The sequence below is a fragment of the Lipophrys pholis genome (genome assembly GCF_963383615.2).
Source record: "Lipophrys pholis genome assembly, chromosome: 7".
Classification (NCBI taxonomy): Eukaryota; Metazoa; Chordata; class Actinopteri; order Blenniiformes; family Blenniidae; genus Lipophrys; species Lipophrys pholis.
The window spans coordinates 7,931,888-7,953,851 of record NC_137638.1 but is presented as its reverse complement, the minus strand read 5'-3'; the positions used below and the strand labels follow the sequence as shown (position 1 = coordinate 7,953,851).

The 21,964-nt window shown below is 41.0% G+C and overlaps 3 protein-coding genes across 5 annotated transcripts; 2 read left to right on the top strand and 1 right to left on the bottom strand.

Moving 5' to 3' along the window:
• Positions 1-3,623: 3,623 nt before the first annotated feature.
• On the top strand, positions 3,624-9,229 carry LOC308111933 (gamma-crystallin M3-like; the record flags this gene model as incomplete). Of its 3 annotated transcripts, none has more annotated exons than XM_080467068.1 (3): positions 3,624-3,656; positions 8,621-8,863; positions 8,951-9,229. In XM_080467068.1, 3 exons carry the CDS (start codon positions 3,624-3,626, stop codon positions 9,227-9,229), a joined length of 555 nt encoding a protein of 184 aa, XP_080323194.1. The 3 variants fall into 3 exon arrangements, with proteins under 3 accessions (XP_080323194.1, XP_080323192.1, XP_080323193.1); XM_080467066.1 differs by lacking the exons at positions 8,621-8,863; positions 8,951-9,229 and adding exons at positions 4,307-4,549; positions 4,636-4,914; XM_080467067.1 differs by lacking the exon at positions 3,624-3,656 and adding an exon at positions 8,120-8,152.
• A 2,390-nt stretch (positions 9,230-11,619) lies between these two features.
• On the bottom strand, positions 11,620-12,803 carry LOC308111796 (gamma-crystallin M2-like; the record flags this gene model as incomplete). Its single annotated transcript, XM_080466826.1, has 3 exons — positions 11,620-11,898; positions 11,986-12,228; positions 12,771-12,803. 3 exons carry the CDS (start codon positions 12,801-12,803, stop codon positions 11,620-11,622), a joined length of 555 nt encoding a protein of 184 aa, XP_080322952.1.
• Positions 12,804-14,415: 1,612 nt separating this feature from the next.
• On the top strand, positions 14,416-21,904 carry inpp5e (inositol polyphosphate-5-phosphatase E). The gene is made up of 11 exons (XM_080468112.1): positions 14,416-14,507; positions 14,882-15,721; positions 16,286-16,409; positions 16,487-16,584; positions 16,655-16,779; positions 17,766-17,885; positions 18,071-18,178; positions 18,796-18,957; positions 19,037-19,152; positions 20,354-20,490; positions 20,946-21,904. Exons 2-11 carry the CDS (start codon positions 14,916-14,918, stop codon positions 21,076-21,078), a joined length of 1,929 nt encoding a protein of 642 aa, XP_080324238.1. The 5' UTR covers positions 14,416-14,507; positions 14,882-14,915; the 3' UTR covers positions 21,079-21,904.
• The last annotated feature ends 60 nt before the right edge of the window (positions 21,905-21,964 follow it).

Genomic DNA, 21,964 nt, shown 5'->3' with positions numbered 1-21,964 from the left:
CTTCTGGTCAATTTATTCATCATTGCATCAGGTAATTAAATATATTTCTTTATGAATGTGATGAAATCGTATTCACTGTACAAAACAAACAAAAAAAACCTCAAAGTAAAGCAGGGCTGTCAATTCTACTGCCTCAAGAGTAACACTTAGCTAGAATCAATGAAAACAGAACCTATTCATTTATTTTGGAAAGGGGAATCACACTCTTCTTTGCCTTGTTCATGTACCCATGGATTAGGCACAGGTCAGACATAAAGGGTAAAAACTAGATGAAATCAATGGGAATCCCAAATAGAGACATTTGCTGTGCACAGTTGAATAAAATGAAATACCCAAAATAAAATGAACACATCCCAGCCCAAAGCACCTATCTCAGTAGAACAACTGCATCAAGCTGCCCAGCATGTGCCTGATGGTAAAGCCCCAGGACCCGATGCTTCAAGAATTCTGGCCTTTACACTCACTGACATTTTGTAGGATGATTGAGAGGGTTAAGAGTCTCCTCCTCTCCCTCCACACATGAATTGTGTAAATATCAGGCTTCTTTTAAAACCGAATAAAGACCATCTAGCTATTGCCTAATATTACTAACAATGCAGATCTCAAAATAATCAGTAAAGCCCTAGCAAGCAGAACAGAAAAGAATTACAAGACACCTCACACACCCTGACCAGACTGCGTGCCACAAATCAGATGTGGACCGAAAAGCAAGTGAGGTATATTTTTTCCTTTATTGTCAGCTAGTCTCGGTGAGACCTCGTGAAGATAATGTTTAGGTAGTAAGTGTTAAAGATGGGATTCCATCTCCTTCTTCATCCTGACGCGCTGTTCTTGAGGTTTGTGTATTCGGTTTCTTTCCGACATTCTGGTCTGGTGGAGGTTGTGCCACAATGGTATACGTATAACATGCAGACGGCTGCTGCTCTGGGAGTTGCATTCTCAGCAGCGGACTCCCTCAGAGTTATACCATCAGTCTATGATCCTGATGCTAACAACTTGATAATAAATATTTTTTTATGCGCACGCAAGAAGGCATCAGTGAAGTCTTTCTTATCCTCTTCATCACCACCTGATTAACACAAGACTCACTAGTTCCATGAAAAACATAGAAACAAAAACCACAAACTACAGTCTATGGAACACAAGGACAATGCTGGGGTGTCGGGAAAGAGACGAGACAAACTGACACAGACAAGAGAGGGAGATGGGTTTAAATACACAGGAAAGGAGGGGAGACAACAGGTGCTGCACACGAGTGCTGACAAGGAGGAGAAGGCAATAGGATAATTGAAAGCGTGAGGTGAGACACACGGGCAGAGGCAGACAGAGACCTAACATTGGGTTCATTAAAGGCTACAGTCCACTAAAAATGCATGTAGATGTTATAAGTTGGTGGTGCACATGGACACAGCGGCTAAGAGTGTTCACGCTATCCGTCTCTCATTACAATTTTCATTGAACCACTAGCAACAGCCATCAGACAAAACAATAACATATAAAAGGAATAGAAACATAAATGTAAGTCACAAAATGTGCCTGTATGCAGATGATGTGTTATTCTTCCTGAAAAATGCACAGACTTTTCTTTGGGAAACATTTGAGTCAATAAACAGATTCTCTTCCATTTCAGAATGCTCTATGAATTTGAATGAATCAGTTGTTTTTCCCATTAACTCTAGTTTTCAGTGTAAATGCAATGGGCTTCTAAAACCAGGGAATATCAAAAAACCTTGGCATTAACATCTCTGCCAAACTGTCAGACTTAGCCCATTTAAATTACACCACACTTATTAAAAGAATAGGAGACGACCTCACTCGATGGAAGATACTACCTACTGTATATCACTTATGGGGAGAGTTGCAACAGTCAAAATCATGTTCCTGCCCAGAATTAATTACAGTTTTTCAATGATCCCAACAAAACCACCCAAAACCAGGACCAACACTATTGATTGTTGAATCTCAAAATTCTTATGGACGAACAAACCATCTCGTATAACTTTAAAACCTCTATAGAACACCAAAGACCAAGGTGGCTTTGAACAACCAAATTTGTTTAGTCAATAAATCACTTTTACATTTTGAAATGGATCAATGAGAACCTTTAGACAATGAAGGCCGGCTAGATACTGAAAACATCTTCTGTAGAGATCTCCAAATCGGTGATCTTCCATTCTTCAGTCCTGTCATCAAAAACAGAACATCTCTGACAATTTGGTGGGAATTCTTCGAAATGAATGGGTCATCAATTATTCCATGCAGACTCCCACCCACCTAGAACTATCCTGACATCTAATAAGAAACCAATCTCCTTTCCAAGATGGTAAAACAAAGGAATAATACATTTAGAACAATGCATCTCTAATAGCTCATTTAGTCAATTTGATGGTTTTGTTGAATCATATGGAATCAGCCAAAACAATTATCTGCTGTGGCTCTTCCCTGGGATTCCTAGGGCTGGCGGTGTCTGGAGCCTCGTTGCTTAAGTACCCAGTAGGCTGAGGGGGGACCTGGAAGCTGTCCGTGAGGGCTACGCCCTGCCTTGGGGGTGTCGGAGTCGGGTCGTACAAAGGGTCTGCCCTGGGCCTGGCGGTGGTCTTGTGGGGGTTAGGTGGTGGTATAGGGCGTCGGGCCTTGTCTAGTCCACCTTACCCAGCCTTCCATGCAAGACAGCCATACTGTACAAATGGGAAAAAACTAGAATGTGTTACCTGGCTGACATGGCTGTCTAGTGACAGATAACGTTCAAAGAACACACCGAGATTACGAAGTCAGGTTTCAAGATATAACCCTACATTTCCAATATGCTGCTTAATCAATGATATCCATGTTTGGGAGGCAAGTAAAAGAGCTTCTATTTAGCTCATATTTAATTGAAGAGCGTTGTCAGACATCTACATTTTAATGGCCAGCTCATAGTAATTTAAAACTGACAGTTTGTTGCTCTCTTTTGGACTGAATGAGAAATACAATTCAATGCCATTAGCATATAAATGATGTGACATCCCACAAAAACAGCTAATTGCCTGTCCCAGAGGCATCAAATAGAGAGAGAACAGTAATGGACCCAGCATAATAATAATAATAATGATGATGATGATGATGATGATGATGATGATGATGATGATGAATTGAAATATATTTTAATAATAATAATAGTAATAATAATGAATTAAAATATATATATATTTATTATTATTATTATTATTATTGTTGTTGTTGTGGTTGTGGTTGTGGTTGATGACTGATAAGTATAACATATACACTGCAACTCCGAACACTTATGAAACTACTAAAGGAATTTGGTGATATTTGTGGTTATAAAATTAACATTAACTTAAGGTATGATTGGTTGGTCATTTTATAAACTGTATGTCAACAACATGGCTTTAATTTGTCTTTTTAAATTATTGTTATTATTATGGGCTCACTGGCCCCTGGAAATGTAGAGAATCCCTTTGGTTTCTGTGCTTTTCTCTGATGTTGCTGGCTCAGGGGATTTGGAACAAAGAGACAATCCATTGGTCAGGTATAAAAGGAAAGGGTTAAACCAGGTAGCGGTACAGTTCAGTGCAACAGCAAGAACAGCAGCAGCAACAGCAGCAGCCAAACTGACCAGCAACATGACCTCCACTGGAATGAACATGATGAGCAAGGTAAGAGTCCATTTCTTTAATCCGGACTATCTCTGGGTTTATTAGTCCAACCCAGTGTTAGAATTATACATATGAAACATTTATATTTAAAATTGTGACACTTTAAAAGTGCCAGAATTACATATATATGAGAGAATTATATTTGGAATTGATGGTTCTACAAGAAATATTTCTGAAATTGTAGGATCAATAAACCATCAGTATTTTTAGAGTAAAACTAAACCATGGTAAAAATGAATATATTTCAACTGTAGTTCTCTGCTTTTGAGGGTTTCTCAGCTTGTACTTTATTTTTTCAGTCAGTCACTGTTGTAGTTTCAGGTACTGACTAGAACTAATAACAAATGAAATATAATAAATAAATATATTTAAAAAAATCCAAAATGTTACCTTCTATATTCTTCAGCAGAAAACTAGCATGTAAGTTGTTATACAGGCTGGTATTGAGCTGCAAGGTGGACGCAAAAATACACACGGGCACTGAATGAGAATATCTAATATACCATTTTAGGTAACCTCAAACACCACTCTGAATCGAATTTCAGTGTGTTAATATATCAATATGCATTCACAGCTTCATGTGTTATGTTTGAGTTTACACAAACGTGAACATGAAGATCAACCAGTGTTTCTGTGTCTCTCCCCCTCAGATCATCTTCTACGAGGAGAGGAACTTCCAGGGTCGCTCCTATGAGTGCATGAGCGACTGCTCCGACATGTCCTCCTACCTGAACAGGTGCCACTCCTGTAGGGTGGAGAGGGGCTGCTTTATGGTGTACGACCGCACCAACTACATGGGCAACCAGTACTTCATGAGGAGGGGCGAGTACTCTGACTACATGAGCATGATGGGCATGAGCGACTGCATCAGGTCCTGCCGCATGATCCCCATGGTGAGACCTCAGGCCTGGAGAGATTTGCTTTGAGTGACGACTGTGAATTACTCTGACATAACACCCTCTTGTGTTTGGCACCACAGCACAGGGGAAACTACAGGATGAGGATGTACGAGAGGGAGAACTTCGGAGGTCAGATGCACGAGCTGATGGACGACTGCGACAACGTCATGGACCGTTACCGCATGTCCAACTGCATGTCCTGCAACGTGATGGAGGGCCAATGGCTGATGTACGAGCAGCCCCAGTACAGAGGCAAGATGATGTACATGAGGCCCGGCGAGTACAGGAACTTCATGAACATGGGCATGAGCAACATGAGGTTCATGAGCATGAGGCGCATCACCGACTCCTGCTATTAGACCTGAGCAGACTTTGCACTAAATAAAGCTGTCATAAACTGAACTACTGGTGTGTTTGACTCACTGTCTCCTCTCTCTCACCACATATTAACTGCTTATACCAAGAAAAGATGGAAAAAGTACCCTTCTCACCAGGGAAACAATATGTTTTGCTTTTGTTTGTCAGATTTTTTTTTAACATAATAAATAAATCCTATTCACACTCCAGTCCATCTGTTTGCATCCAGTGATAAATTTTTCAGCCAGTCACATGCTTGTCAACTTAAATAACCACAGAGCAAAGCAAAGAGCTCAAGTACATAAACAGGTCAATAAACAATGTAAAAAAAACAACAACAAAAAACACCTGGTGCATGTTGTACCTTTCTTCTTCCCCGGACTTGCTGAAGACCTTTTGACTGTACCTGTTAGAACTGTTCCATGGTAGGATTCGGCCTGAGCTCCACCATAATCCACAGTTTCACACCACAAATAGAAATATGAAATGTTTTTGATGTCATGTGGGCACATGGTTGTTTAAAATATAGTTATTCCCTTAATTTGCCCTCTCTTGTCTTAACAAACTGTTTTGGATGCTCCCCGGGTGTAGTATATTAATCATAATATAGATTTGTTGTTGTTGTTGTTGTTGTTGTTGTTGCATGATTTGGGCACTTGTTGGCAGTAGTTGGGCACAGGTTGCATATATCAGAGGGCATAGGTCAGAAGAAGAGGAGGGCACAGGTAATGGGAGAGGAAACTGTTCTCACCAGACCGGCAAACCAAACAGGAACAAGCCAACAGAAACCTTGGAAAAAGATTTACAACTTTCTATAGTAATACCTGCTGTATTCATCTTTTATTTTATTTTCCTACAAATAAAGAGTCAACTCAACTACATGAAGACTGATTGGAAATTCTGTTTGTGTCTGTGTTGGTTCACGCCATACCGCATGTGCATTAATCACAATGATTGAACACTGGAAAATTGTTCTTACAAAATGCTTTGTGAGAGTTTGTTGTGTACATGTTTAACATGAGTTTTCCCAGCGTATTTTTTCATCCAGTATTACACAATGAAAATTGATTTTGCAAGTTCTCACAATGTCGATCCCATCTATCTGTATAATTGCATTAGCATTCATTTGACAATTCACAAATAGCAAAATTTCAATTTTTATTCCTGTTAAACATTTCTTCCTTTTTTTGTTGTTGTTTTTTTTTACACATTTCTCCACGTGTTGTCTTCAGTAGTTACTGTAAATTCTCCCCAGAACAAAATATACTGTTGTCATCGGCAAATAAAAACAATTTTAAAATGTTAGAAACTTTGCAGATGTCATTTATGTGAAGGACAAAGATTTTGGTACCCTGTACTGACCCCTGGGGGACACCACAAGCAATGGCCAAACATGAAGAAATAAAGCTTCCCAGCTTCACACACTGTCTTATTATTCCCCTGATCTGATAAGGTTCCAGTTTGTTCATTAATATGTTAGAGTTGATTGTATTGAAAGCTTTTTTTTATAGGTCAATAAATCTTCCAATTGTGTACAATTTGTGATCTATAGAGGTCGTCATTTCCTCAACTGATTCCATTAATGCTATTGATGTTGTGCTGTTTGAGCTGAATCCATGCTGGCTGTCAAAGTAACTTGTTTTTATATGAATTTGTCTAATCTGCTCCTGAATGTTTTCCTTTGAAATTTTGGAAATCGAGGTGATAAAGAAACAGACCTGCTGTTTGTGAAGTACGTGTCGATACCCAGTTTTATACACCGACACAACTTGAGCTATTTTCATTTTGTTTGGACATGTACCCGTTTGGAATGACAAGTTACAGATGAAAGTGAGAGGTTTTGAAATTCCCTCAATGACCCTTTTCACATTTTCATATCAACGCTATTACAATCAGTAAAAGTCATCTCTTTACATTTGTTTACAGCATTAATGATTTCTTATTCTTCCACTGCTGTGAGGAACGTTGAGCTCTGGTTTCTTTATATGAGCTTATTCCAGTCCTGAGATCAGAGATTTATTGTGCCACGTTTGGTTCAACACTGACGAAAAATTTATTGTAACAATTAACTATTTTATCCATAGAGTCTATTTTAAAGTTTTGATTGAAGACATGCTGTGGATAATGAAGTCAAGAGCTCTTTTAAATCATGTTATTTAATAGAGCCCATATTTCTTTCATAATACTTTTGTTATTATCTCGCATTTCACGATAGTAATAATTTCTGCTAACCCTTATAATCTTTGTTAATTGGTTATTTATCTACTTGTATTTAATTTCTACATCTGTTCTTTTTCTAATAAATTCCTTGTAAAGTGCAATTTACTTTTTGGAAGTGTATTTTTGTCCATAGGTCATTGTTTCCGCTCTGTCACACCACGCATTTATAGCTTTCACCAACCAAAGATGGAAAAAATACGGAAACAATGTGATTTAAATTTGAATGTCTTATTTGTTCAAGCATAGCTTCTCGAAATCAGCAGGAGTTTAACGCTCCCACAGGGCCAGCCCCCCTGCTACAGAATAAATCACCGGCTGATATCTTTAGATCATATTGAAATTGAAGTTACAGTTGTTTTTTTCAGTATATGCAGGGTCCTAGTTCCAATTTGCAGGTACCTTCTTCTGGGAATATATCTTTCTATGAATGTAATTACAGCTTCTTCACTGGACAAGACAAAAAAAAAAAAAGGCAAAATCCAAGTAAATGAAGGCTGTCATTCTCTACCATCAACAGAAACACTCTCACCATCAGATCAACAATCACAGACATTGAGTTCTTTTCCTCAGGCTAAGTAGCACATTTCAGTTGATGTTGGACTTCCTAGGTACATTTACAACAAATAAAGTTGCTCAGTTGGATCAACCAAAAAAAAAGTTTGAATACTCCAATACGCGTGACACAGTCGGTTGAAATTTTAAAGCAGAAGTTGGTTGGTCCTTTGACGTATGCTTGCAATTGTCTTCGATCATGGTCTTATATTGTCTTTATTATTATCATTATGAGCTCACTGGCCCCTGGAAATGTAGAGAATCCCTCTGGTTTCTGTGCTTTTCTGTGACGTTGTTGCTGGCTCAGGAGGTTTGCAACAAAGAGACAATCCCTGGGTCAGGTATAAAAGGAAAGGGTTAAACCAGGTAGAGGTACAGTTCAGTGCAAGAGCAAGAACAGCAGCAGCAACAGCAGCAGCCAAACTGACCAGCAACATGACTTCCAGTGGAATGAACATGATGAGCAAGGTAGGAGTCTATTTCTTTAATCCAGACTATCTCTGGTCTTATTGGTCCAATCCAGTGTTAGGATTATACACATGAAAGAATTATATTTAAAATTGTTGGTTTTAGTAGGAATACTTCAGAACCTTTAAGGCCCACAAGTGATCATATTTGGAGTAAAACAAAACCATTTTGAAAAATTGTGATTCAGCTGTAATCCTGAACATTTAGGGTCTCTCAGCTTGTACTCTAGTTTTTGATTCACTTTTAAAGTTTTTTACTGCCATTGACTTCAACAGTACATTAACATGTCATTTGTTACACAATACCGCATTGATCTGATAGATGGATATTGAATACACATTGGCAAAATCTGAGAATATGAGAATAGAAAGATGAAAAACAAAGCTTTGGGAATGTCTGTTGAAAAAAACTAAGTGATCATAGAGGTGAACCAATGCCAACCAGTGTTTCTGTGTCTCTCCCCCTCAGATCATCTTCTACGAGGAGAGGAACTTCCAGGGTCGTTCCTATGAGTGCATGAGCGACTGCTCCGACATGTCCTCCTACCTGAACAGGTGCCACTCCTGCAGGGTGGAGAGGGGCTGCTTTATGGTGTACGACCGCACCAACTACATGGGCAACCAGTACTTCATGAGGAGGGGCGAGTACTCCGACTACATGAGCATGATGGGCATGAGCGACTGCATCAGGTCCTGCCGCATGATCCCCATGGTGAGACCTCAGGCCTGGAGAGATTTGCTTTGAGTGACGACTGTGAATTACTCTGACATAAACACCCTCTTGTGTTTGGCACCACAGCACAGGGGAAACTACAGGATGAAGATCTACGAGAGGGAGAACTTCGGAGGTCAGATGCACGAACTGATGGACGACTGCGACAACGTCATGGACCGTTACCGCATGTCCAACTGCATGTCCTGCAACGTGATGGAGGGCCAATGGCTGATGTACGAGCAGCCCCAGTACAGAGGCAAGATGATGTACATGAGGCCCGGCGAGTACAGGAACTTCATGAACATGGGCATGAGCAACATGAGGTTCATGAGCATGAGGCGCATCACCGACTCCTGCTATTAGACCTGAGCAGACTTTGCACTCAATAAAGCTGTCATAAACTGAACTACTGGTGTGTTTGACTCACTGTCTCCTCTCTCTCACCACATATTAACTGCATATACCAAGAAAAGATGGAAAAAGTAGCCGTCCCACCAGGGAAACACTACAATTGAAGGTTTTGATGTCTTATTTACTCAAACACAGCATCTCAAAAATCAGCAACACTTTAAAACTCTGCTCATGTCACTTTTATCCAGCAATGTTCAGTTTCACGGAAATTCATTTCATATAGAGACGTGCGCACAGGAGAAGCGGCTCTGCTCTGTCAACAAGCTGGTGTTTGGCTCCTCTGGTATCATTAGTGCCAATTCCTTTTTGTGCTTCGTGTATTGATATTCAGATATTGAGCTAATTGCTTGTTGGTTTTAGCAGCTATGATGTCTGACAGGAGCTTGCTTGTAGTGTATAGACAGGGTATCAGCAGTTGGATAGGATGGTTCCCTTCTCAGGGTCCATGATTAGCAGCGTTCTACCCTGGGTTAACCGCTGTGGAACGGTCGAAATTCATTACCAACTGGTTCATTTCTGCTGCCCGTCTCTCAGGGAGCGAAGTCAGCTTCTTCAGCCAGGATGTGTCGATCATATTGGGGCCAAGTGACGTCCAACTCTTCATCTTAGATACTCTTATTTGGATCTCTGCCACAGATGTTAACTGGTTCTTGCTCTGGGAGGTTACTGTGGTCAGTTCTCATATCCTCTAGCCACTGGGCATCAGTATTATGTGATGCTTCATTACGAGATGCCATCCCAGTGTGTTTCCATCCCATTGCTTGGTGAGTCTGACCAGCAGCTATTATTAGTTCTCTGTCGTTGAGAGTACACCTCGGTTCAGTGGACAACATCTTGATTATTGTCATGACTTCAGCCTCTTTGGTGTATCTCCTGAGCCAGGTGGCTGGAGCTGTTAACCTGTTGAGCAGCTTCAAGTGCTTCAGGGATGAAGAGCTGGTTGTATGTTATAGGTCCTTTATTCACCAAGTTCTCTTAATGATCTCTGCCAGCTGGCTCAGCCTTGCAGTGGCATTGTTGTTGTATTTCACTGATCTGTAGTTGTGATCATAGCTGGCAGTTATGAATGTTTATATAGTAGTTTTGAGTTATTCCAAACTTCTTTGTTTACTACATAATTCCATATATGTTAATTCAGAATTGTGATACTTCAGCTTGTTCATTGTGAGTAGTGACATCCTAATGTCCAATAATATGACATTTGTTACTGTTACATTCTATAGTTCATTACAATTCATAAGCTTCACAAAATTTTGGAGAAGGACCCAGCACATACTGAAAAAAACACAAACTTCAAATTCAGTATTGGCATAGCATAGCATAGCATAGCATAGCATAGCATAGCATAGCATAGCATAGCATAGCATAGCATTGATTAGTTAGGCTTCTGATGCATTAGAGCCATGCATGAGTCGCACAAACATCAGTCCGATAAGGGATCTATCAATGAGTCAGGCTTGTTAGAGCCCGATATGTAACAACAACCCAAAATGTAACACTGACCCAAATTGTTATGAAGTCTAATGTAATAAAACCCAAAACTAATGAATAATGTAACAAGATTCTGGGCCCAAAACTTCTTACTAACATATTACTTTATGGGGCAAGTCAAATATTTTTCCCTTAATAGTGTTATAATTTTATGACATCACAAAGTGAGTCAATGATTTATAGTTTGGACTTGTACTTGAACTGCTTCAATTTGAATACCACTCAAAGAATAAGTTCTAAAAGTTTAGACTATTTGTTTGTACGTCCATCCTCTACACAGTTTACGGTATTTAAGTATGAGTGCTGTTGACCAAGTAACTTATACTCTTCTGCTCTCTGTAATCTGTAATCTATTTCTCCAATCATCAGTACAACATAATGTACAAGAATTAAACATAATAAGATCATTTAAATTCTTGTAAAAAAAATTTACATCGTTGACCCGTTATTACATTTCGGGTTTGAATAATTTTTTTTTTAATTACAATTTTTGCACAGTACTTTTGTTACATTATCGACCAGTTATTAGGGACCAAGCCTGAAAAGCCATATATCAACAATTCGGGTCGTTGTTACATATCGGGCCTGAAATGAATTTCTGTGAAACTGAACATTGCTGGATAAAAGTGACATGAGCAGAGTTTTAAAGTGTTGCTGATTTTGAGATGCAGTGATTAAGTAAATAAGACATCAAAACCTTCAATTGTAGTGTTTCCCTGGTGGGACGGCTACTTTTTCCATCTTTTCTTGGTATAAGCAGTTAATATGTGGTGAGAGAGAGGAGACAGTGAGTCAAACACACCAGTAGTTCAGTTTATGACAGCTTTATTTAGTGCAAAGTCTGCTCAGGTCTAATAGCAGGAGTCGGTGATGCGCCTCATGCTCATGAACCTCATGTTGCTCATGCCCATGTTCATGAAGTTCCTGTACTCGCCGGGCCTCATGTACATCATCCTGCCTCTGTACTGGGGCTGCTCGTACATCAGCCATTGGCCCTCCATCACGTTGCAGGACATGCAGTTGGACATGCGGTAACGGTCCATGACGTTGTCGCAGTCGTCCATCAGCTCGTGCATCTGACCTCCGAAGTTCTCCCTCTCGTAGATCTTCATCCTGTAGTTTCCCCTGTGCTGTGGTGCCAAACACAAGAGGGTGTTTATGTCAGAGTAATTCACAGTCGTCACTCAAAGCAAATCTCTCCAGGCCTGAGGTCTCACCATGGGGATCATGCGGCAGGACCTGATGCAGTCGCTCATGCCCATCATGCTCATGTAGTCGGAGTACTCGCCCCTCCTCATGAAGTACTGGTTGCCCATGTAGTTGGTGCGGTCGTACACCATGAAGCAGCCCCTCTCCACCCTACAGGAGTGGCACCTGTTCATGTAGGAGGACATGTCGGGGCAGTCGCTCATGCACTCATAGGAACGACCCTGGAAGTTCCTCTCCTCGTAGAAGATGATCTGAGGGGGAGAGACACAGAAACACTGGTTGGCCTACATGTTCACTTTGGGTGGTTTTTAACTGAGAAGATTATTTCAAGATTTGAAACTTCAAACTTGGCCTCAGCAATAGATTGTTATATTTACCATCAACCAGAATCTGTATCTATTCTTCTGGAATTGAAAAATACTCATCAACTTATCTTGAACAAATTGACTGAACAGTTTCTGGAAGGTAACATTTTAGAAAGGTTTAAAAAGACAACAACAACTCTTATTCAGCTGTTTTTGTTGTTGTTGGATACCGTCAATTAAAACAATGAAACAACACATAAGGAACATGCTGTGAGACCCTAAGAAGCTGAGAGGCACAGCTGAACTACATGTGTTGTTAACAGAGTTCTGTTTTACTCCAAATATGTTTATTTCTTGTTCTTAGAAGTTCCTAATAATTCCTAATAAAACTGACAAATTTAAATCTAACTTTTTCACATGTATAATTCTAACACTGGATTGGACCAATAAGCCCAGAGATAGTCCAGATGAAAGAAATGGACTCCTACCTTGCTCATCATGTTCATTCCACTGGAAGTCATGTTGCTGGTCAGTTTGGCTGCTGCTGTTGCTGCTGCTGTTCTTGCTCTTGCACTGAACTGTACCTCTACCTGGTTTAACCCTTTCCTTTTATACCTGACCCAGGGATTGTCTCTTTGTTCCAAACCCTCTGACTCAGCAACAACGTCACAGAAATGCACCGAAAACAGAGGGATTGTCTACATTTTCAGGGGCCAGTGAGCTCTGAAGTCCTTTTCAGCGGCTGTTTCTCGCACAACGCAGAGGTCACAGTCTGGTAAAAAGGGGTAACAATCAGAGGTCACAACTTGACACTGTCGATTTAGCGGGACATACATTTTCTTTAAGATGTGTTTGCGGCAACAATTTTACTCTTTCTTCAACATTATGTCATTTGGAAAATCACTGACTTTAGCATGTTAGACAATAAATCTTTTGTAGTTTCATGACATTTTGGAGACTCAGCAAAAAAAAGAGCATTAAAACACACTTGCAACACAAACAAGGTTTATTAGAAAGTTGATTTTAAAATGAAAACCAAAGCACAAAAACAATAAACAAGTGGTTAACATCTAAAATAGGAAAGAATGAATAAGGAATCGGGAAGTACATTATAGTCGATGAGATTCATCAGGCTTACATCTGTTTAAATACCGTGAACTACCAGATACTGTTAAAGTATGTGCTTTCTAATGTCAGTGTTTAAACAGATATGAGGAAAACTGCCTTGATCATAAAGTTATTTTTTAAAAAGTCTCGAACAAGAAACATTAATGTCCATCATTAAGTCCACTTTATTATTATTGATCTGTTGAAGAATTAATGTTACTACATTTCTGAGACGTTTCATGTGTGTATCTGTACTCTCGATTGTCATCCAATCACACGTCTTGCAGGTGTCCGATTGTAGTGATTTCTTTGTGAAATTGATTTTGACTGTAGAGGAGTTACTGCCACTCATACCGACTGGTTCGCCAACAGATTCGCAACTGTCTCCGGTCTTGGATGCTGGTATAAAGAACATTGTGTCTGCAACACTTGAAATATTCAGTGAGACATTTACTCATATCTGCCCAGATAAATTTCCCCTGCGTCCCCCTGAATTGATGATTCCCAATGATGATTAGCACACTAAAGTATCGAGCCCAAAGTGTCTTTGGTGAAGAACATCGTATCCAAGTCACCATTGAAGACCAGACAGCTTGCTCAGTGTCATAACTGTAAATTGTTAAAGAAATATCTGCATGGTATCAGAAAGAAACAGTTTGAAATGCAGAGGGATCTAATGATTAGCATCAGGAACTTAAGAATGAAACAAAATAATCAAACGGCTTTAAATATTTTGAACCAGACACTCAAAAGAAAAAAAGGAACACATTGAACATTACAATCCAAAGGCAGATGAATGTTCGAGTCCTCAAAAAACAATTACTTTACTGATCAAGAAACATAGTCTAAAAGACGTCAAAGTTTTGGGGTTTGCAGGGGGCTAAGTAGAAATGTGTATTTGGTGTTGACCTCTCGAATATCTACTGAGGTGAGCACAATGTTGAGGTTTAGTTGTAATACCACCCTCGGACCACAGAGGGGCGCTGTGACACCCGCTCCAATCACAGTTTTACTCTCTTGGCAACAGAATCAGTGTTGTCAAACGTTGCTAAGGAAGTAACAGAGCTACAGTCAGATTATACACTCCATCGTACTCCAAACGGCCCATTTCCCCACAGGTAACGGTGTTTCGGCGTGATAAGGGTGGAAAAAATCCACAGCCTGTGGACAGAAACCAGGAATAATGTCCGCGTGCGTGTCATTTAAAATGCTGGCGCCCGTTAGCTCGGCTAGCTTTATTAAAGCTACTGTTGTTGTTTTTGTTGTCGTTATTTTTAAGCTTTGCTACTTGTAAATTAATTCATTTAAACATTATTTGGTGCCAGGCGGTTTCTTTAGGTATTATAACGTTGGGAGCTAAATGGATTTTGATGAGCTGGAGCCACGTTGAGCTGAGTTAGCTTTGTTAGCTGCGGTGCTTCACTGAAACAGACTGACTGATGAACTCTCTCCGGATAGACACTGACGAAAACACACTGTTGTATGTCCGCAGGTTGCCCTCAGCTGCTCTCAAACATGAGGAGAGGATGACTGAGAATGACCAGGACTACCCCCTCCATCACTCCTGTGATGCTCCTGCTAAACAAAGCTCAGTTGTTCCTGACAGCAAGCCACTCAAGACCTCCTTCACAGGTGTCAAATCCAGCAATAGTGGGGATGGCCTCAAACCGGCTGCCAGACACGTGCGGGGGGAGATCAATCCGTACCAGCCTCGTCCTCCCCTGATACCCAGACTGTCAAGTAAAAGCTGCTCGGTGGAGGAGACTGTCAGGAGCAGGAGACTGAGGAACAGCCAGGAGAGCCTGAGCGACCCGGCTGAGACCGGCTCCTCCACAGACTCGCTGAGAGAGGACCAGCCTCTTACAGCTCCCAGTGGCTGTGTTCTTGATACTGATGCCTCCACCGTTAGGTGCAACCAGGGCTCCATCGCGAGGCCAACCTCTGCTGCTGCTTCCACAGGGTCTCCAGTCTTTCGTGACAGAGGGAGCAGTCTCTCCGATTATGAGAGGAGGCCCCACAGCCAGCAGAGTGATCCCACGGATCACTGGGAGAGATCCACCAAGGTGCGCCTGTCCCCGGTGCAGCCCACGGGGCCACTGCCTGCTCTGGAGAAGAGCTTCGCGTCTGCCAATTTGAGGGCGGCTAATAGGATTGACAGAGATTGCTTGGATTATGCCGTGCTGACCAGAGCAAAGCTCGGAGAGAGGCTGCACAGGAACCTGAGCGACAGCCGGCTTCTGGACAACATGGGGTCTGATAACACCTCTGTCAACTCCATGAGATCCACCTACAGCGTGCTGAGCCCCATACGACCTCAGGATGTGCGGAACAGGTACAGTATGACTAGTAGACCAGAGATAATACACATGGAGTCATATTCAGAAGCTTTCATTGGCTTGTGGCTGCTGGTCTCTTAGAAATGGATACAAAAAAGACAGCAAACGCAAACTTGGAAATTTTTGAGATGAATTTATTCATTTCAGATTTTCTGAACTATTATATGTTCAGGTAAAGAAATGTGTGGCTGATTTCATCAGAATGAGCTCAGCTGCTCTACTGCTTGTAACTTTTGCTGCTCCTAAGCATTGGAACTAGTTGAAGTCTACAGTCCCTGCTCTGCCCTCTAGGTGGTGCTGATTACTTTGCACATCTGGAGTGTTGTTCACACGCAAGAGTGATTGCTCATCTGTGTAAGACTTGGATTTCACCCACGTATGTAGAAAGCAAAAGATGAGCACCACAGTGTGAAGGATCATTAACCAAGGATAATAAGACATGATTGTTCTGCAATATGACAGGAGGAGGGACAGACTTAGCTCTTTATCAGTTGTTTTGATGCACAGTGCTTCAGGAAAAATCTGAATCTTTTTGTTTCTTTCTGTTTGGGGTCTTACAGGAGCTTTCTGGAGGGCAGCGTGATGGGAAGCGGCGCTCTCCTCGGAGCTGAGGAGCTGGACCGTTACTTCCCCGACCGGAGAGTGGGAATCTACATCACCACGTGGAACATGCAGGGAGAAAAGGTGGGAGAAAGTTATGACTGCTGCAGCTTTTAACATACCAGTCTCAGGCTGTTCACCATGTCCCTGTATATTTTTAGGGCCTTCCAACCAATTTGGATGATCTCCTCCTTCCAACAGACTCTGAATTTGCACAGGATTTTTATATTATTGGAGTCCAGGAAGGCTGTCCTGACAGGTGGGTTACATTTTAAAGTGATATTAACTATATTACAGTTTTAAGCTCAGTTTGACTTATTTGTGGGCAGGAGGGAGTGGGAGGTCCGTCTTCAGGAGACTCTGGGACCTTACTTCGTCATGCTATATGCAGCTTCGCACGGCGTCTTATATCTCACCATGTTTGTCAGAAGAGACCTGATCTGGTTCTGCTCAGGTGAGTTCAGAAGGTTTTTTGAAGGTCTGGCACACACATCTTTCAATAAACTGTCTGATGTTCTCATTATCATTATTATTTGTGAAAACAAGAACTTCACTGGATCCAGAGTGATATGTACAGCCTCATCTTAGGCTCTGGAACTCTTATCTGCCTCGTCCTACTAAGGACAATTAGTTAAACCTCCAAAATAAAACTAACACATCTTACAAACTTTAATGCGTTTTAGTGCCATTTTCAGCTCTTAAAGCCAAAGAGTAAAACAACTCTCAAGGCCTGATAATAATTCCTTTACAGAATTTTCCGCTTTACACATTAACATCTTGAGCAGAGATCTTAAAATATACTTTCTAAAAGTAGATTACAGCTAATTATAATCAGTTTGATACATTAGTGAGTAGAGACAAGGCAAATATATTTATAGAGCAACATTCAGACACAAGGCAATTCGCAGTGCTTTACAAAGAAATAAAAGGACTGTATGTAGAAACAATATGGAATCTTCATCTCAAGCGATTCAGAGTATGAAATACTTTAAAACCTCTCACATACTCTCTCACACAAACTCATCTTTTTCATTGGATCAACTTTATTCTGCGCTTTCCCCATATTGGTATTTGGCGTCCCAAATCGCCCACAAATATCAGTATTAGTAAAAACAATATTACAAAATATTCTATCTTGAGAGACGATATCATTTATTTTCATGACAAGAATGCTGGGATAAAATAAAATGCATCTTAAATCATGTTAGTTCATGTGAAATAATCTAAAAGATATGAAAGTTTGACGAAGATGATGCAGCTGTGAAGTTTCCTATTTTTAGGAAGTTGGTTCACCTAATTGTCCGTGTATGTGCTCACTGGACCATCAAGTCTTATAATATCTATGATGAGAAAAATCTGATCCCTGAAAGAGTTTCACATGCCTGATGCATCTCACCACACTTTGTCTGTTTGTTTGTTTGTTTGGTCCGACCCTCACAGAGGTGGAGCACGCCACGGTCACGACCAGGATCATCTCTCAGATCAAGACCAAAGGGGCTGTGGGCGTCGCCTTCACTTTTTTTGGCACTTCCTTTCTCTTCATCACTTCCCATTTTACCTGTGAGTCAGATCTGTTTGCTCGTTTGTGTTTTTAATCCCCCCGTCTCATCTTGTCTTATTTGTCAGAATGTATTTTAACAAGACACTGAACCCAGTGAAATCTATTTACCATTCATAAAAAAAATAAAATAAAAAAAAAGTTAAATACACAAACCCTGTTTGATCCTGATGTGTTCCTCTTCTAGCTGGAGATGCCAAAGTTTATGAGAGAATCCTGGATTACAACAAGATCGTGGAGGCTCTGGCTCTTCCAAAAGGCCTTCCAGACACCAACCCATACCGCTCCACGCCATGTGAGATCTCTTCAAACAGCTTTCTATTAAATCTATGGGAATCAGTTTGACCATGCAAAGACCTATTTTAAATTAATATAAATAACTTCTAGTGTGAAACGCCTGATAAATCCCTGGTGTAGTGTGTTTATGGTTTTTAACTGGAGCTCAATCTGACCCCCTTTTTTCAACCTGTGCATGCACCACAGAACTTTCACATTAGTCAATTTGCAGTTGTCCTTTTTTGTTCACTTGAATTTTTTTCTATTTTTCTGCTTCGCCAGCTTTCAAAAAAAATAAGAAAAAAATATGTTTTTAATGAAGTCAGGCCCGCTCCCTGTAGCATGTGTGCAGCTTGACATCGGCTTCATTGTCCTGCCTGCTGCTTCCGACACTAAATTCACTAAAAGCTGCTTAGATAGAAAAGAGTGTGAGACACTAAAACAGGCAGTTTCGGTCATTATCTGATACTTTTAGTTCACGATGTGCCGCAACATGACTAATATACGTGCAACATTAAAAACAGAAAAGTATAATAGGTCCTCTTTAATATAGATCAATCCTTATGTGATTTTTTTTTTTGTCACTCAATTGTCATTAAAATCTCATCGCCTCCTCAATTTGTTCTTCATCTGTAGCTGACGTGACCACAAGATTCGATCAGGTCTTCTGGTTTGGAGATTTTAACTTCCGGCTCAGTAAAGACCGTGCCGACGTAGAAACCTTGCTGAATCGCACAGTGGGAGGAAACATGGGTCCTCTGTTGGAGCATGACCAGCTCTCCAGGGAAATGAAGGATGGTATGATTGTAACTTGAACACCGAGCTAAAGGTCTCCCGGAAGCGATCGATCCTCACGCTGTTGGATGTTTCCCCTCAGGTTCCATCTTCAAAGGCTTCCAGGAGGCTCACATCCAGTTTTTCCCCACGTACAAGTTTGATATCGGCTGTGATATCTACGACACCACGTCCAAACAGAGAACTCCTTCATACACAGTGAGAACACGCAGCAGATCAAACGCAAAGATTTGGGTGGTGGTGAAAATGATCGTCATCTAGTCCAGGGGTGTTAAACATAAGGCCCTTGGGCCAAAACCGGCCCGCAGGAGGCTCCAAACCACCAACAAAACTGTAGAAATTTCATAGAAAACACAGATTTCTTTTTTTTAAACAAATTACTTAAGAGTAGCGGACACAAAACTATCATTGTCCTCAAAGCCACGCTGTCAGGGTGAGTTTGTGAAAACATGCAGAATGCAATATTTTATTTGAACATTTTTACTGTATTTTGCACCAGAAAAATATAATTACTTTTTTGTTGTTGTTGACATTGTAGTCATTTTTCATGAGGAATTGTTTGGTTTTGTGAAAATATAGACATTTTCATACTCTGCAACCACAACAAAGAAAACTATTTTATTCAAAAGGTTATTATGGCACTATTTTTTACGGGTATATCGGGAGGAAATTTGACAGTATTTGGCCCTTGAACTAAAAATGTGTTTGAGACCCCTGAACTAGTCACAGCTGGTTCAGGACAACTATGTAAAATATAAAAATTACAACAAAGATATTGACTGGAATTGTTCATTTAATGTAGCTACTGTTGGTATTGTACATAATGTGGATTTTGGAGCCGAGTTGAGAGATCAGCAATGCTGCAGTGACAAAATTATTACTTGTAAAGTCTCTTCACAATAAAAGCTGCGCTGTGAGGCCGAAGTCTGCAAAATGCCACAAATGCAGGACATTTAGGACGTTTCACTGTATTTTCAACTATGAGGCATCATTAAAGATTCAATATGTAAATTTCAACTTATTTCAATATGTCAATTTCAACTTTCACATTAAAACATTTGGAGTTGACCGAAAGTTTGTATCCACTGTGATTTTACTGATCCAGCCCCCTCGAGATAGATTCCAACTGTATGTGGCCCCTGCACTAAAATGAGTTTGACACTGCTAATGTAAGTCAAACAACAGAATTATGTACGGACTTCAACACCGATAAATTTAAGAGTAAATAGAACCTCCTGGGAACTACTACTGCTGGTGTTGTTGCCTCTGATTTGATGTGGTCTTCTTTGTTTTTCACTGTCGGTCCCTGTTACGATCCTATATGGGTCTCCATGTGGCTGATGAACAAATGTGCCTCTCCTGGTTTAAAGTGTTCAAAGTCTCTTGTGTGTGTTCAAAGGACAGGATCCTGTTCAGGAACCGGCAGGCCGACGACATCAAAGTGGTGAAATACACCAGCTGCTCCAACATCAAGACCTCGGACCACCGGCCCGTCGTCGGAGTCTTCCAGGTCAAACTCAGGCCGGGAAGAGACAAGTCAGTCTGCTCACACTCACACACACGATGATATCGGGGCGGGGGGGACCCTCACAAACCCTGCAGTACTGGAGATGCTTCAGTCGTCAGCTCTTCCTGCTTTCAACGCGTCATCATAGAGCAGGAGTGGCCGTTTCTATTTTACATGGGGCCAACCAATAACTTTGACTTCATTCTGCTCAATCTTTAGGTGTTGCCTTATAAAAAAAACTAAATTGTGTTAAGATGTTTTTGGTAAACTACTGTTCAAGCTTTGCATCAGGCAATGTTTTGTTTTACTGCAGGTTTTATCTCAAATTGGATATTCAAGTTGTAGTGATCTGCTGTCTGCAATGTAATCCTTTCACTTCAATAATAAGAACTTAATTATCTCATTGTTAAAAAAAATCACCATTAAAAAAAAAGGCTGCAAGTATGTTTATGCAGTATTGTTTTTTTCCTGGTGTGTTGGTCAGCATTCCTCTGGGAGCGGGGCAGTTTGACCGAGGCCTGTACCTGGAGGGCATCAGGAGGAGGATCACCAGGGAGCTGAAGAGGAGGGAGGCCATGAAGAACCAAAGCAGCAGCACCATCTGCTCCGTCTCCTGAGGAGGAAGTCCGACTCGTGCCACAAGCAGCCGGCCCGAGGGCCAAAAAGAGGAAACCCGAGGTGTCTTAACTCTTAACCACGCGGAGGTGGAGACCGAGTCTCAGTGAAGCTGGCTGGACCTGAGGGCGGGGACCTTGAGGTCAGACGGGCTCGGCGGGGTCTCACCGATGCTCCAGTGTGGACCCACGTAACCTTACAGACTCTTAACAGCGCATCTTCTGTTTTTATAGGCATTTATGAAGCTTCCTGAACTTTTAATGTCGTCTGAACGCTACATCAGTGTTGACATGCCTTGTGAATTCTTTATTGTCTTTCATCATGAGCACATTTAGACGCCTGCGACTGACTTGAATCTGCTCTCGGCCGAGTGTTTGAGAGACGAGGTGCTTTCATGTTCGTATTCTGCCACGAGACCAAAAGCAGCACGCGTGACAAAGGAAATGAGGTTACAACTTGACTTCAGGGAGATCAAACACGTTTTCACTAAACTACTCCTAAAAGGAACTCTTGTTTTTCTCCCCTCTCACGGGAAATTTTATTTATACTGTAAAATGAATTACTTCTGCTCTTATTTGGCCAAGTGATCCTTTGCAACAGAATCTTAATGCCTTACCTCTCATGACTGCTGAGTAAACCCATAGAAACCGTCCATGTACTGTATGTATGTAGCACATTAACGAATGAACTGACATTCCCAGCATGAGGAGCAGTTGTCTCCTAAAGAAGTGCCTGTAGGTCTTGTCTCCGTGTCATCAGGACCTCTCCTTGTCATCTGCAACTTTCTATGTGACCAAAGGCGTAACATCCCATAATCATAATAATAATAATAAAAAAAAAAAAAGGAACCTGAAACTTGCCTGTTTGCCATCAAACTTTTTGTCCCAT

What these genes read in the sequence shown, in the direction of transcription:
- inpp5e (XM_080468112.1), top strand. Translation starts at nt 14,916, where the DNA reads ATGACTGAGAATGACCAGGACTACCCCCTCCATCACTCCTGTGATGCT. An exon ending in CCCATACCGCTCCACGCCAT is followed by an intron (nt 18,179 to 18,795) that starts GTGAGATCTCTT and finishes CTTCATCTGTAG; the next exon opens with CTGACGTGACCACAAGATTC. An exon ending in AGAGAACTCCTTCATACACA is followed by an intron (nt 19,153 to 20,353) that starts GTGAGAACACGC and finishes GTGTGTTCAAAG; the next exon opens with GACAGGATCCTGTTCAGGAA.